The sequence below is a fragment of the Haliotis rufescens genome, unplaced genomic scaffold (assembly GCF_023055435.1).
Source record: "Haliotis rufescens isolate VD_foot unplaced genomic scaffold, xgHalRufe1.0.p SCAF_5, whole genome shotgun sequence".
NCBI classification, from domain to species: domain Eukaryota; kingdom Metazoa; phylum Mollusca; class Gastropoda; order Lepetellida; family Haliotidae; genus Haliotis; species Haliotis rufescens.
Window position 1 is genome coordinate 27,851,019 of NW_025964223.1, and position 15,043 is coordinate 27,866,061.

General features: G+C 44.0%; 2 protein-coding genes and 1 long non-coding RNA gene across 5 annotated transcripts; 1 reads left to right on the plus strand and 2 right to left on the minus strand.

Annotated features, from left to right (window-relative positions):
- Nucleotides 1-1,284: 1,284 nt before the first annotated feature.
- Nucleotides 1,285-5,806, minus strand: LOC125373157. 3 transcript variants are annotated; one of them, XM_048384063.1, is made up of 3 exons: nt 5,094-5,806; nt 3,516-3,723; nt 1,285-3,418 (listed from the first exon to the last, which is right to left on the minus strand). In XM_048384063.1, exon 3 carries the CDS (start codon nt 2,964-2,966, stop codon nt 1,650-1,652), a length of 1,317 nt encoding a protein of 438 aa, XP_048240020.1. In that variant the 5' UTR covers nt 2,967-3,418; nt 3,516-3,723; nt 5,094-5,806; the 3' UTR covers nt 1,285-1,649. The 3 variants fall into 3 exon arrangements, with proteins under 3 accessions (XP_048240020.1, XP_048240021.1, XP_048240019.1); XM_048384064.1 differs by lacking the exon at nt 3,516-3,723 and having other exon boundaries at nt 5,339-5,806; XM_048384062.1 differs by having other exon boundaries at nt 1,285-3,723.
- Nucleotides 5,807-6,706: 900 nt separating this feature from the next.
- LOC124110298 (sialate O-acetylesterase-like) lies at nt 6,707-13,113 on the plus strand. The gene is made up of 9 exons (XM_046469549.2): nt 6,707-6,831; nt 6,998-7,332; nt 7,711-7,849; nt 10,897-11,062; nt 11,162-11,244; nt 11,337-11,467; nt 11,638-11,795; nt 12,427-12,625; nt 12,832-13,113. Exons 1-9 carry the CDS (start codon nt 6,786-6,788, stop codon nt 13,066-13,068), a joined length of 1,494 nt encoding a protein of 497 aa, XP_046325505.2. The 5' UTR covers nt 6,707-6,785; the 3' UTR covers nt 13,069-13,113.
- LOC124110306 lies at nt 12,959-13,985 on the minus strand. The gene is made up of 2 exons (XR_006857246.2): nt 13,342-13,985; nt 12,959-13,088 (listed from the first exon to the last, which is right to left on the minus strand). It is a non-coding gene; the product is annotated as an uncharacterized LOC124110306 (long non-coding RNA).
- Between the last annotated feature and the right edge of the window lie 1,058 nt (nt 13,986-15,043).

The window sequence follows — 15,043 nt, forward strand, 5'->3', positions numbered from 1 at the left end:
GATACTCCCCACTCACCAATATGAAGCCCGTAGTGTGAACTGTGAAGAAGACCTCGACTAAAAAAAAGGAAATCTTTACCCCCCTTGAACCTATACAAAGAAGTAGATATCAGACCCTCTGAGTTGCTGAAAATATGCGCGAAAATGTATGGGCCATTGAAGTGCAATGTATACAACAGTGTGGTGGTCACTGTGGTGGAAACAGATGAATATTGTTCTTGTTATGTCATTAAATACAATGTTATATACACTGCTTGAATTTTGCCTTTTAACTGTCCGTTTTAAGTTTTCACTTGTCGTTTTGACATTTTTCATTGTCCGTTTTGACTTTGACATCCATGGCCGTTACGTGTTTTGGCCGTTTTGACCTGTACCCGCAAGTAATCGAATCAGTGGTTGATACCATGGTCAATGACCAACGATCAGACAAGGCACAAGGTTGTGATGACTACGCCATTTCACCGAATTCAGACGGCCCCCACAATCATCATGGAGCATATGACACCCAGTCCAATCAGAACTTCCGAATAAGAAGCAACATAACTGACGAAAAGTATCATTTTCGACAATCAATGAACAGAGATTCATAAAATCGTCTGATCGTTTTCCTGAAATCAATTAATAACATATACAAATATGTTTAAATTTGCCTTGGTTGAGTACAGTGAACAGTAGGTAATTTAAGACTGTCTCTCTTTCAACCCCAATCTGAACCAAGGTGAACGTAGCACCAAAATGCTACCGTTGCCATGGCCACGCGCGTGGCCAACGGCGATTGCAGCTAGCGCTGCTGGCCTGAGACTGCTTCCGCTGTCCGGCCCCCACGGTAGCATATTTAACCGCTACCATTGCTTGGCAACTCCCACGCTGCCAAAAGCAGCTCCACGCTGCTGGCCTAAGTCAGACTACCGCTGCCCGGCCCCAGGTAGCCGGCCAAAGCAGATCCCACTGCCCGGCCCCATTAGCAAAACCATTGTGCGGCTCCCACGCCGCGGACCCAACTGTCAGCTACCGCTTGACAAGACGACTTCCGCCGCCGGGCCCATATACGTGGCAATTGTTTGCCCCAACGTATGTTATTTTACGATTCCCCGGCTGAAAAGTCGGGAAAGACAAGGTTCCCACTGAGAAGCAGGTAACCCCGGAAAGGTTCCCGCTGAAAAGCAGGTAGCCTTAAGCACGAGTATTAATTTGGAAGCAAGTTAATTTGTTACTAGCAGTGTAGCCCACAAGAACCCCGCCACAAAGCACCAGAGTGCTACCCCACACCCTCGGCCACTCAATACGCGGGGATACCATTGTTGCCCCGCTTGCCTATGTACTGAAAGGAAACACAAACCTGTGGAGATAACAAGCGCCAGGGCATGCAATAAATTGTCCGTAAACACACACAGTCCTTTGTCACTGAGGTGGACGCCCTCCCAGGCGTACCATGTCTTGTCTGATGCCAGGATCTGGGGATGTGGCACCATTGTACCGCCGAGCTCTTTGACTCGGTTGGCCAGTCGACGGTTGATATTCTTCCGCATCCCCTCGATCTTTAGTGGGTCCCTGGCATCGTGCCAGTAGCGCCTGTGCAGCATTGAGGATACGATGATCTTGGTGTCAGGAAGCTGGGGTTGTATTTCCGAAGGATTGATGCCACCATGTCAAGGTAGCGTCAAGTCCCGTGTAGTTCCATCCATCACCCACTGGGGTGGCCATGCGCCGTTAAACCATTTGCCCTGCATGTAGGCCCCGAAGCTGGCGCCACCCGCTGCGTCTGAAAACAGCTGGAGGAAATCGCTGTCCACCCATAGTTGGTCCTGAAACACTGAAATGCCTTTATAACTCGTACGAAATGTTAACCACATTTGTAGGTCTTCCTTGACCCAGCTGGTAATCCTAATGTGGTGAAATGGTTGCTTACCTTTGCTAAGCAGATCGGTTAGCCTGCGGCTGAATGCCCTTGCCATTGGTATAGCCCTGCACATAAAGTTAAGCTTGCCTATGAGGGACTGAAGGGCCCTTTTTGTGACCTTGATGTTACCTGTTGACAGGATGTCATGGATTTCCCTTGTTGCCTCCTTGATCTTGGACTCTGGGATTCTGATCTGCATTGCAATGGTGTCGATTTCCAGCCCTAGGAATGTCAGTTTGGTTGTGGGGCCCACCGTCTTGTCGTGCGCAGTAGGAACCCCAAGCTGTTCTAGTGTATTCGCGCATCCGTTGAGGTTGTCTGAGCAGTGGCTGGTGCCTGCTGTGCCCCCCGTTAGGAAGTCATCCAGGTAATGCATAATCGGACACGTTGGAAGATGCGATTGCATGCACCATTGCATGAAGGTACTAAACGTTTCAAATATGGCGCAAGATATGGAGCAGCCAAATGGTAGGCATTTATCGAAATAGAACTCACCTTCGAATCTGATGCCTAGCAGCTCGAAATCGGATGGGTGGACTGGTATAATTCTAAAGGCCGACTGAATGTCGAATTTTGCTAGTAGTTCTCCCTTTTCCAGTCGTTGAACCATATGGGTAGCTTCATCAAATCTGGCGTACGCAACGGAGCAGGCCTCTGTGTCTATGAAGTCATTTATAGATTTACCCCTTGGATACGATAGATGGTGAATTAGACGGAATTCCTCCGCATGCTTACCCAGGTGCTGACCATATCCTGGCTGCTTCTTGGGCACCAGGCCTATTGGGGATACTTGGAGGTTGTCTAGGGGGGGGGGTGTCCTTGAAGGGGCCCGCCATCCTGCCAAGGTCGACTTCGTTTTGTAGTTTTGTTTCACGTAGCCTGCCGTGTCTTGGTGCGTGGCTGATCGCAAGTTTCGTGCCAGGCGACCCGTGCGGCTTCCCTGGAACTCGAGCTTAAAGCCAGAGCTAAAACCTACCCATAAATAGTTTGCATCTCTGTAATTGACCCTAGCATATTGGCGTAACCAGGGTGCCATTTCATTGAGATCCACGGGGGAAGGGGCCATTGAATTTACCTGCCTTGACGGCTGGTTTTCTGTTAGGCAGAAGGCTGATTGGGCTTGTATGGGGTCGGTTGGACCCCATTCCCTCGAAAGCAGGTCCTAGAGCTATGGGAATGTTTGCCACACTTACCGCATTTGTGAGTGTACTTACAGTTGACCCTGTTACAGCCAAATTTATTGAAATCCCAGCATACCTGACTGGCGATGTCCCCCTGTACGCGTGTCATTGCGCCCCGTCCGCCTGATTCTGGTTGTAGTACCGGCTGTGTTACCATGGACTTCAGCCACAACTCCCCGTCGATGTTGTCCCAGCGTCGTGAGGGGTCCCTTGACATTCTGTGTCGGAATTGTTGGTCGTAGGTTGACCAGGCATCCCCCCGAATCGAAGTGCCGCCGTTCTTATGGTTTCCATGTAGGACAGCAACCCCTGGGTTGTGCGGACCTCGGAGTGCCTACTAACATATATACACATGAAAATGTGGAAAGCTGAAGTCCAGCTTGCCAGGGACAGGCGCTTTGGTTGCTGCTTTATTGGTTTAAAAATTACCTAACCTGAGGAGTCGTACGCCATGGTAATCGTACCGTCCTCGTGACTTCCCTCGGTGTCTGGTAGGATTGTGCCGAGGTCGACATACTCGCCACGCCAGATTTTTTCCCTCACCGTTTGTTTGACGTGCGCGTCTTTTCCGTCCGCATGGAAGGAAAGGGAATCCCCGTATCCTGCGATGTGATTGGCTGGCCAAGCCGCGTCACCGTCGGCCTCGCTAACCGGCATGCTGTTTAAAGCGGCGTCAATCGGCTCTCACTCTGTCGTGTCATTCAGTCTATATTTTCTACGAATGTTATCCGAACTATCATCATAACCTAGGCCATCTGCGTTACAGAAAAGAATGTGGTACCAGAGATACCACGCGAATCTAAAGTTGGTGTTTTCATATGGGATTAAGAGCTACACGTGCCTACAGTCCCATTCCGTTGTGCCCACAATAAATCATGCAATGACACGGTCTGTTGCTCAGAAAGGGATTCGCTACAGGACTGATTACATAACATTTATAGACATAGTGAATTATACCCTTAGCCGTCTCGTAAAAGCCATACACATGTCTCGTGGTGGCAACGCCATTGTCTCTTCGGCTGTCCTTTGCTGCCATCATTATATGAATGTTTACATCTATAGCGTCAGCAGTAATTATCACCCATTCAACAAACACTCTTAAAATCACCCACACTAACTAAATCACAAACCCTAAAACCTGTCATTTCATGTTGGACAAGTATATAGCGACAGGACCCCCGGACTGCCATTCAAGTAACTAACTAACGACTGCCATTCTATACTGCCATGCACCCCGACGCACAACTCTCAGGTAAGGACATACTGATGTAGGTGTACGATCGCTAACATATTGATGGATGCAATTTGGTGAATGCCTCCGTTATCTATTTCTTGTATTTATGTCCATGTACCACTGTGAGTGGTTATTTATGGAAATAAACAATGTCAAAGTTGCACGGCTCGTTCAGGATGGCAGACAGTCCATGTACAATACTTCTGGATTAACAATGGCAATTAGCATGTCAATTTATTCAGATTCGCATCAGGCTTGGCTGCAGCGATCTTAATGCAGATCAGTATGATAGACATGTTGCATACTAAAACCTGTTCCTGTGGATATCATACCGAGCATGCTTTACACTTTTGTGTGTACAAACTACTAAGTTCTTCGAAATGAAATGTATTTTTACCAACAAGGTTATTTTTTACACACAGTGCTGTGCAGAAATTCGCATTTGAGTAAAGAAGAGCAAATCCAAACATTAGCTTCTATTCAAAACTTCGTATTAAAAACTGGCAGATGTTCAATTAAATGAATTTTTTAACATAAACTGCAAATATATTTCTCATATACACACATCTAGCTTGGCATGTGCAATTCATTTGTTAATCTAACGTTCGCTGATGTATTTATTGCATCGTGTCTTATGGGTAATGAAGTGGTATTAACATAAGCGCTTCGATTGTTTACTAATCCATTTCTAGATTCTAGACATATACACATCATGGCTGCAGGGTAATTAGTCTTTGTCCCAATTCGGTCGCTATGACACTACGATGAAAATGAATACCTCGTTGTAAGCATCGGGGATTCTCCCTATGTTGGGCGAAATGGCGGGAGAACTAAAACCAAGCCTTACCTGTTGGTTTGCGCTAACCGGGCCGGGCGCTGAATGTTCCTGCAACTGGAGTATTTTTTCCAGTTGCTCGTTTACCTGGGTAGCCGAGTTGGCAGCCTGCGCGGCATTTACAAACTGCGCCGATTGTACGTTAATTCTGTTGCCCCCTTCGATATTTCCGTAATTGGCAGACTCACCATCAGCTGTTGCCTCCTGCATAATGTGCACTCCCGGGGTTTGTCTTCTGGTTGTCCTGGCCTGCTTGGCTCCCCTCACAAGCTTGTGGTTGACGGGTGCTCTTCTCTTGGGAGGCATCACGAAGGTCGAGGTGGTGAGTCGAGGTATTCCACCAGCGTAAAATTGTCCCGAGGGTGAAGTTCGGGAGTAGAACGGAATAAATGCGATACGGCGAGTGCTGAAATAGGTGGTATTCAAAGCAAAAGCGATTAGATACAGTGACACACGTGTGTACTTGGGGAAGGGCTGTTCGCGAATGACCGACTAACAAAGGCGGGATGATGCTTGCGCGGGATTATTCCCCGGGCACGGTGCCGAGTGGTGGCCCGGGGTGATTGAGTTACGGGGGGTGATTGGGTTACAGACGTAATTAGCCCATGGTTTGGATACGCGCGATAAAGTCATTTAGTAGTTAGTACTAAATGTAAATATTTACTGAACCAAATTAAAAACTTATTAAAAACTGGGCCCTTATTGTGTATTTAAACAGTAATGACCACGTATTGTCTTCAGATAACACCCGTTTTTGTGCAGGTGAATCGATCAAAATCATGTGCACAGCACTATAGTGGCAAAAGTGGTTTTTCACGTGCAACTGGTCACGTGGCCATAATACCGCACGTGTTTTCAGTCATACTTGTTAGCAGTCATTAACAAAAAAAGAAAAAGACAAGAAAACAAAAGTCTTTACGGCCATTTGTCATGCCACGCCTTTCAAATGTGCAACGTGAACGTGCCATCGGCATGTTGCAGACGGGAACGTCCGTAGCTGAAGTCGCAAGGACGATGGGTTGTAGTCGACGGACTGTTTATGATTTACAGACGCGTCTACAGCAAACGGGTACCACCGCTGATCGCCCTCGGCCAGGTCGACCACGTGTGTTTAGGGGTAGACTGAGAGCGCAAACTGTTAGAAACCGTCTGAGAACTGCTCACCTTCAAGCACGACGGCCATACTGCGGGCCGATTCTGACTCAATTACACAGACGTCAACGTCAATTGTGGGCACAGCGACACTTACGATGGACTCAGATGAATTGGAATCAAGTCGTCTTCAGTGTTGAATCCCGATTTAATCTCCGATTTGCTGATGGTAGGGCGAGGGTGTGGAGGCGATGTCATGAACGTTACGCCCAGTGTTGTGTACAGGAAGTTGACAGATTTCGAGGCGGAAGTGTCATTTAAAAATGTGAAGTTTTTAATTTGACTCAGAATATAAATGGCGACATTATAGTTTAGCCTTTTGAATTAATAGCACGCTATGACACTAACATGCACAGTGTACTTGATTTTTCTTCCGATTATGTTGCTATCATATTTTCATTTTTGCATCAGGGAAAACGACATGTGCTTTCAGTGAGATAAGTCACACCTTGGTGAAATAGGTCTCTCGTTTTGGACGTTACAATGAGGACTCGTAATGGATTATTACCTTTGTTTCTAATTCTGTCTGGTGAGTTTAGTTTATAAGTACAACGTAACTAAACTGACTCAAATGTGACCATTACGGCGGCGTTGTTTCGATTCTCCATATTGGTGGTACATGATGTACAATGCCTGTGCAGGATACAAAACTAAACGCGGAGGAATATTGATTGGTTAACATGCTTACTTTTCAGTTGTGAATGGGGATATTACATTCTCTTCTTACTATGGCGACCATATGGTTCTCCAGCGAGGTCCCAAACATGCCATCATTACTGGACGAGCAACTAGGATAGGCGATACTGTAACAGTAACAGTTGGTAACGGTGTTGCCCAAGGAACCGGCAAGGTAACAAAGGCATCGGACGGGAAAGGATTCTGGAAGGTCAAGCTATCAGCGGTTACCCAGAAAGGCCCCTTTGCCGTGACTGTCACATCGAGCGAAGGAAGCAAGAGTCTCCATGATGTGTTGTTTGGTGATGTCTGGGTCTGTTCCGGACAGAGTAACATGGAGTTTAACATGTATCAGGTATTCGGTGATATGACGCATAACGTAACTGTACTTCTACATATTCATGGACATATTTTAAGTATCATATATAACATGTTCCATATCCTGGTTAAAGAATGCCTGCTCGTAGTGTCTCGTCTGTATTGCAATACTGAAGTCTTTGCAAGTGTGTCCTACCATGTGCTGACGACGTTTCACATTGTCATTTGACACTCAAAGGAATGCAGTTTGAATTAACACAGCATTGGTAATATTACCTCATATTCTGTTTCTGGGACGTGGAATAATACCCAGTATCAGTTGCTGGATACCGCTTGCTTGTTAATCCAATTCCGATGAAGTTAGATAGTAATTCTGTAATGATTGGACCATATATGAAGTATCATATTTTTGTAGGTTATGAATACTACAAATGAAATACAGAGTGGCTTAAAGTTCACTGACATACGCCTATTCAAGACGGAGCATGTGACATCATCAACACCACTCGTGGATATACAGAAGGTCAAGATACCTTGGACAACGCCGAATTCAAGTACATAGATCAGATCTCTTCAAAATATTTGTGCATTACCAAAATTCCACCCTTGTTGGTGTCATTAACATAAAGTGATGTAAACATGGAGATAATTCTTTCACATCTCTGGTACGCCTCTGTTCCGTGTCCCAATATGCGTGCTTATTAATTGTATTCCGTTTCCGTGTCATGTGTCCTATTAGACTGTCGTGGGGCTGTCTCGCTATTGTAAGGTCCGTATGTTAACATGAATGTAATCATGTCTCATCTCAGTCGCAATATGTGACATATTTAAAATACATGGACAACATTATTTCCTCCTTAATATACACTCCAAACAAGGCGAAGAAAATGTATACTTGATTTAGACATCCACAACGGTTGTGTCATACTTTTATTTCTGCTTTCAATGAATTCGACATAAGGAGATCTGAATATGGTATTACAATGTAGCATTTCTGAGCACATGGATGTATGCCTAGTAGTATGTTGGTTACAATGTACCTCTATAATGTTTTAGTTTGTTGTTAAACGCCGCTCTCATATTGAATGAATCTAATCTTACGACACACATTAATTGCACCTATTCTAACCAAGAATCTTAGTCGGACCAGTACCATGTACGTTTGATTAGGGAGAACGACATTCTTACAAGTAAGTAAGGATAAGATATATGGATGAACAACCTCTTTATTAAAACCTCAGTGTTTATACAGCTGAGTAGGTTTAAGATGCAGTTACACTGGAGTGGAGAAACCTGTTATGAACACAGAAGGGTAAAACATATTGGCCGGGGAAGCCTGTAATATAAACAAAAGGGTGAAGCCATTGAAAATTGCCATTGAAAACTACCACAGCAAGACTGTCATCAACTTAAGCAGCAAGAATTTCAAAAAGCAACACACTGCAGTCCCGGCCAAAGGGCTGAAGTTCTCACCAACCAGCATCCTGACCAACAACGATGCATTCATAGCCAACATCGAGAAGGGCTTACAACAACTGGCCCCAGGAGGTAATATCAACTTCCTACGACACCAGATTGCCAACATCCTGAACAAAGACCAACCCCAGAACCAAACCTCACTCATTTCGAAAGGAAAATTCTGAATAACCTAAAATCTGATAACACTATCATCATCGCCTCAGCAGACAAACGCAAGGCAACTGTCATCATGAATACCACCCTTCTCAATGCCTCAACCGACAACATCATCAATGATCAATCCACCTTACAAACAGCTCAAGAGAGACCCCACCAACAGCCTACAGAAAGAACACATTACCCTTCTCAACCAACTTCAGGAAAACAATGAAATCGTCCCCACCCTCCATAGAAAACTCATCACCCCTCACCTTATCCCCGGACAAACATACAATTCATAAAGACACCGTCAAAGCCCGTCTTCTAGTCTGCTCCAGAGACACTGTCCACTACAACACGGCCAAGTACTTAACCCGCCTCTTGGGAAGTATGCCAAGTCCTTTTTGGCACTCTCGTCTGAATTCTGCAAGAAGATCCACGACTTCCCCAACTAGGCACCTTAATCAGCTATGACGTTGTCAACCTGTTCACTAATGTACCCTGAGACGAGGCCACTGATATCATCAGAACCCACATCAATGAAATCTACCGATCCCTAGACACCTAGACAACTGACAGCATCATCCGGCTCATACACTGCTGTATCAGCTCAACATACTTCACCTGAAGAGATAACTTCTATCCAAAAACCCATGGGATCCCCACTATCACCCTTGATCACCGAGATATGTATGACCCTCCTAGAAGAAAAAGCCCTGGAAACATCCCCATAACCCCCTCTGCTGGTTCCGCAAAGTAGATGACATCTTTGTCATCCTATATCCCAACAATGACCCCAGAGTCCTATTGGACCACCTGAACTCCCAAAACCCACGAATGCAGTTCACCATGGAGGAAGAAGCCAAACGTCAACTACCCTTCCTTGATGTAATTGTACAGAAAGGCCACAACAACAAACTCCAGACCACTGTTTACCGGAAACCAACTCACACAGATCAATAGGTTCACTATGCCTCCAATCATCCACCCCAAGTCAAAAAAGGAATCATCTCAACCCTAACAAGACGAGCTGACAACATCTGTTCTACGAAGCAACATCTTACCACTGAACTTAGCCATCTCAAACAGGTGTTCTTACAGTACAACCACTACCCCGTACAACCGACAATACAGAACATGACCAAGAAAACTCAAATCTCCCCTTCAACAATCTGCACTCTTTGATCAGCCTCCCCTACTTTGGAACAGTTAGCCACAACATCCAGAGACTCTAAAAGAAACAGGCCAACATTGATGTAGTTTTCAAAAGAAGTCTCAACATTCAGAACGCAATTAAATCCACAGGAAAACCACCATCCAGCCACAAGCAATAACCATCAGGAGCGGTGTACCACATTCCGTGCAATTGTGGACAAGTTTATATTAGCAAACCACCGAGGCCCCTCAAAACCCGAATTAAAGAACATCAAGTTTCAGTCTCCAAAAATGACTGTAAATCAGCTCCATCAGACAATAACCGTGATAACCCAAGCCACAACATTCAGTGGGACAAAGTCAAAGCCCTCACCACCAACCTCAAAGACTTCAAAATCAGAAAACTACAAGAAGCCATCAACATCAAGACACCAACAATCAATCAACTGTGACCAAGGCTACTACATACAACCAGCGTAACACTAACTCATCAAAGACCTCAATCAGTCATAATCCTTTTGTTGTTTATATTACTGGCTTCACCAGCCAATATGTTTTACCCTTCTGTGTACATAACAGGCTTCTCCACTCCAGTGTAACTGCATCTTAAACCTACTGAACTATATATAAACCCTGCCTCCTATCCTGTATATATACTTGTCAACCATACTCTGTACATCCCTTGCTTGATAACGGTGTTAGAACCTACGCCGAAACGTCGTTCCTAATTCGTAATAAAGAAGTTGTTCATCCATATATCTTATCCTTACTTAGTACTCCAACTTCTAAATGCCTCTCAAAGAAGACATTCTTACAACTTTCTTTGCAGAGGACCTGAACGGATTTTCAGCAATATGTTTCATGTTTGGAGAACGCATGCACCCTCACCTGAACTACCCTATTGGATTAGTGGAGTCGGACTGGTGGGGCACTAGCATCGACTGGTGGTCCTCTCCAGAAGCAGTTGCCAAGTGTAGCAGCCAGGGAAAACGAGAGTATGGTTTTCAATTTGACTTTCATTTAAATATGGGCTGAAACGTTTTAACCAGATTCCCACTTTAAATCCGTACGAAATCATTAACTGATTATTGCAGGTCTCCAAAGAACTTCGAATTGTGGAATGCCATGATCAGCCCACTTCTCCCCCTGTCGATATATGGTGTTCTTTGGTATCAAGGTGAGGACCTCTTGGTTTCTCGGATTTGACGCTAAGTCCATAATATTGCGATAACATTAAAGTTGGTATATGAACTGTTATTTTGATTCAAGGAGAAAATGACGCCGGCCATGCGAGTAGATACGCCTGCAGTTTCCCAACGATGATCGAAGACTGGAGAAAACACTGGCACCAACAGTCAATGGGGGAAACCGACGCCGACCTGCCGTTTGGATATGTACAGGTGATGTAAATATACACACAGTCCTCAAACAGCAACTGCAACGCGGTATCGAGTAGTTACAGGATATCCCATGTTAATTTATAAATAGTTTATATATGTGAATATATACGTGATATTGTGTGGAGTATGCACTCTCAGCATGAGGAGTGATTTTGTGTGCATGTCGACAGCTCGCTGCCTTCAGAAATGACAGCAACTATCGCGGCGGTTGGCCGGACACCCGCTGGGCTCAGACAGCTAACTATGGATATGTTCCTAACCCGAAGATGAAGAATGTCTTCATGGCTGTATCCTTGGACTTACCTGACTTTTCATCCCCTTGGGGGCCGTAAGTTCGAATTTCCAAACTCAGAATAAGATTATCAACATATTATTGTCAGTTACGTAACTCTCCATCGAGCATAGCTTTAGATTGGTAAATACTATAATGAAAACTTTATGAATGGGTATAGTATATGTTAAGTGAGAACGATACTCAAGGATCTTGTATTTATTTTTCGTCAATATCTAGACGGGTGCAACTGTGACATTGTCTGAGAGTCAACTAATTGATTGATATGCTTCATCAAATTTGAGCTTGCAGACAAACATTTAGGGTTTTGAATAACGTGAATCAAATTTGGACTGCCAACTGGACAGATACTAGTTTTCCTTTAAGCAGTATTTAAGCATCGTCACAGCGTGGGACATGACTTTCCGTTTTGTGTGACTGTGGTCAATCGCTCCCTGGGCCCCCTTCCACAAAGCGATCGTAGCGCTACGACTGTCGTAAGCCTATGTTAAGGTATGGGAGTTACGATCATCTTAGCGCTCCGATCGCTTTGTGAACAGGGCCCTGGTCTTGGTCCCTACCTCTTCACTCCTATGTTTTCAAGCACATTGATATAAAGAGCATTTTTGATAAACAATAACTACATTATATGGTCTGTGTCTTTTGTGGAATTTGTCATACTTTATAGAGTGCACCCTCGCTTCAAGCAGGACGTGGCTTCCCGTCTGATTCTACCAGCCCTAGCAGTAGCCTATCACAAGACAGGACTAGATTATAAAGGACCCTTCCCGTCTTCATATACAGTTGACAATGCGGCCGAGACACTCACTATTGAGTTCAGTAATGGGAAGACGCCGATTGAAGTCAGGAACAACCACGGTTACGAGGTATGTTGAACACATTTCTTATCAAGTATTATGTATTATGAACTACAAATATTGACTCATTCACAAAATAATTTTTATTTTATATCAAATTCACTGAGATTCATGAAAGCTATCACCTGCATGATTAGTTCATTCAGTGTTATGCGTCCACGATCCTAAATAGTAATCCTAGGGTCGGTTGTGCTACACGTGTTCCATTGCCAAAGGTATGCTGTTCTGGGCACAAGACCTGTCAATCCCTTGACGTCTGGATAGCTGCTCCTATAGTAAGTCACGACATAGCGTCAGTTACGTTGTCGACATCGGGCTGCAACAACAACCTCCATCCTGCCGATGTCCGTTACCTATGGTGGGAGAGTCCATGTCCTTTGAGGTCGTGCGCTGTATATGGCAGGGACAACGATCTTCCTGCACCACCGTTCAAAACATCCAACGGACTTTAGGGACTGATTGGAAATATTCTCTTCAAATAAAATATATGAATAATTGATGATTCTATTTTACAACTATCTTTGAAGGTTTTAAATGATTACTGGTTCTTGGTAACCCTTTTTCGTGGACAAATAGCCACCAATGACAGACAGTACTGTCCGGTTCATGGCTCAGATAGATTTGTGAAAGATGGTCATGATCATATTTTTGCCAGAAGTATTGTCCGGTGAAATGTTACACTTTATATATTATAACAAGGACATGATACATGAACATGAACATACCCATGGAAAATGTTGAACTGCTGTTGATACTCTTCAGCAATGACTGACTAAACACGCATCAACAAACACGAACATCCACTCATTGGCGGACAGACCTGAAACAAACCAAACTTCTTGTATGTACTAACAGTTACAGGTAAAGTTGATGAAATGGAACCTTTATTAAAAACTTAAGTTCCTTTCTCATCCCAATGGGTGTCTATTTAGACAGTTCCTGAATAATAATAATAATAATAATAATTATAATAATAATAATACAGAAATATGGTCCATCTTTTATATGCTATATTTCAAAAGTATAAGTGTTTCGTTCCAAAATATAATTAATGATGGACCATATTTCTTGATTATTAGCATAGCTTTCACACATAAAACATGTACCTTAATACATTAGGTCCAGACATTAGCTCGCAAACACTTTAACTTTCAGGGTCAGAAGCTTATTCGTAGGTACCTACTATCTTTCGCAAATGTAGAGGCGTTTGTCAGAACATTCCAAGTTTGCCCATTTATATGCCTGACTGAAATACATGATAACACAGTCTTGCTCATGAATAGGTGTCTGGTTAGGCTCTCCTGATGCCCAGGCTGTATAGACGGCTGGCTATTGATCGCTGTCCCAGATCCGCAGACTCTCGTTGACTGTATCAATTGTAATATCATATGAAACAATTTGTTTGTTTTGTTAATTGTCTGACGCGCACTCAGCAGCAATGCAGCTACATTCTGATAGCCTGCAACTATTGTATTGTGGGTCCGAGAAGCCAGTGGTTGATATGCGCACTCTCCCATGCCGTCTGGGTACTATACAATCAGCCAAGCCGCTGACCACCTGCATGATCCATGCAGCCGTGAAACCATAAACTGTGAGAGAGCGTCCTATAAAGCCTTTAGAAGAGATAGCCACTTGTCACCAGAAATTAACTCAGTCTTGATAGCTAAGCTAACTTCAGTAGTTTCTGAGAAAAGTGTCCCCATTGCACACACTATGCACCAAGTAAAATAACATGGATCAAGGGCTATAACTCTGAAAACAAATAATTTACGGGGAACATTTTCGAACTTAGTCTTGACACGTATCTCTTAGATAAGCATGCAAAACTTTCGTTCCTGTGAAGACTTGTCCCCATTGCAGACAGTATGCACCAAGTTGAAAAGCACGGAGCAATGGCCATAACTCTGTAAAACAATACTTGGCAGGACCAATTGTCGAACCCAAGTCTTGACAAGTATCTCTTGCATAAGATTGCAAAGTTTCATTCATGTAACGTCAGTAGTTTCTGAAAAAAAGTTGTCCACATTGCAAACACTATGCACTAAGTTGAAAAGCAAACTGACTCTGCAAAACAATAATGTACGGCACCAGTTTGCGAATTTATACCTTAAATATATAAGCATGCAAACTTTCATTCTTGTAATTTCACACAGTATGCACTAAGTTCAAAAGCATGGAGCAAGGGCCATCACTATGTACGACACCAAGTTTCGAACTCATTTGAGATCGTAATCAGTTACATCAGTGTTAAAAGTTCATTTCTCTAACTTGAATAGTTTTTGAGAAAACTTGACAACATTGAGAAGCGGAAGGACGGACGGACGGACGGACTCCGTTCCTGTACCCCCCGTCACACTTCGTGTGGACCTTACAAAATTAACTGATCTGGTTACAGCTAAGTAGTTTGGCCAGGATATATTTCCTGGG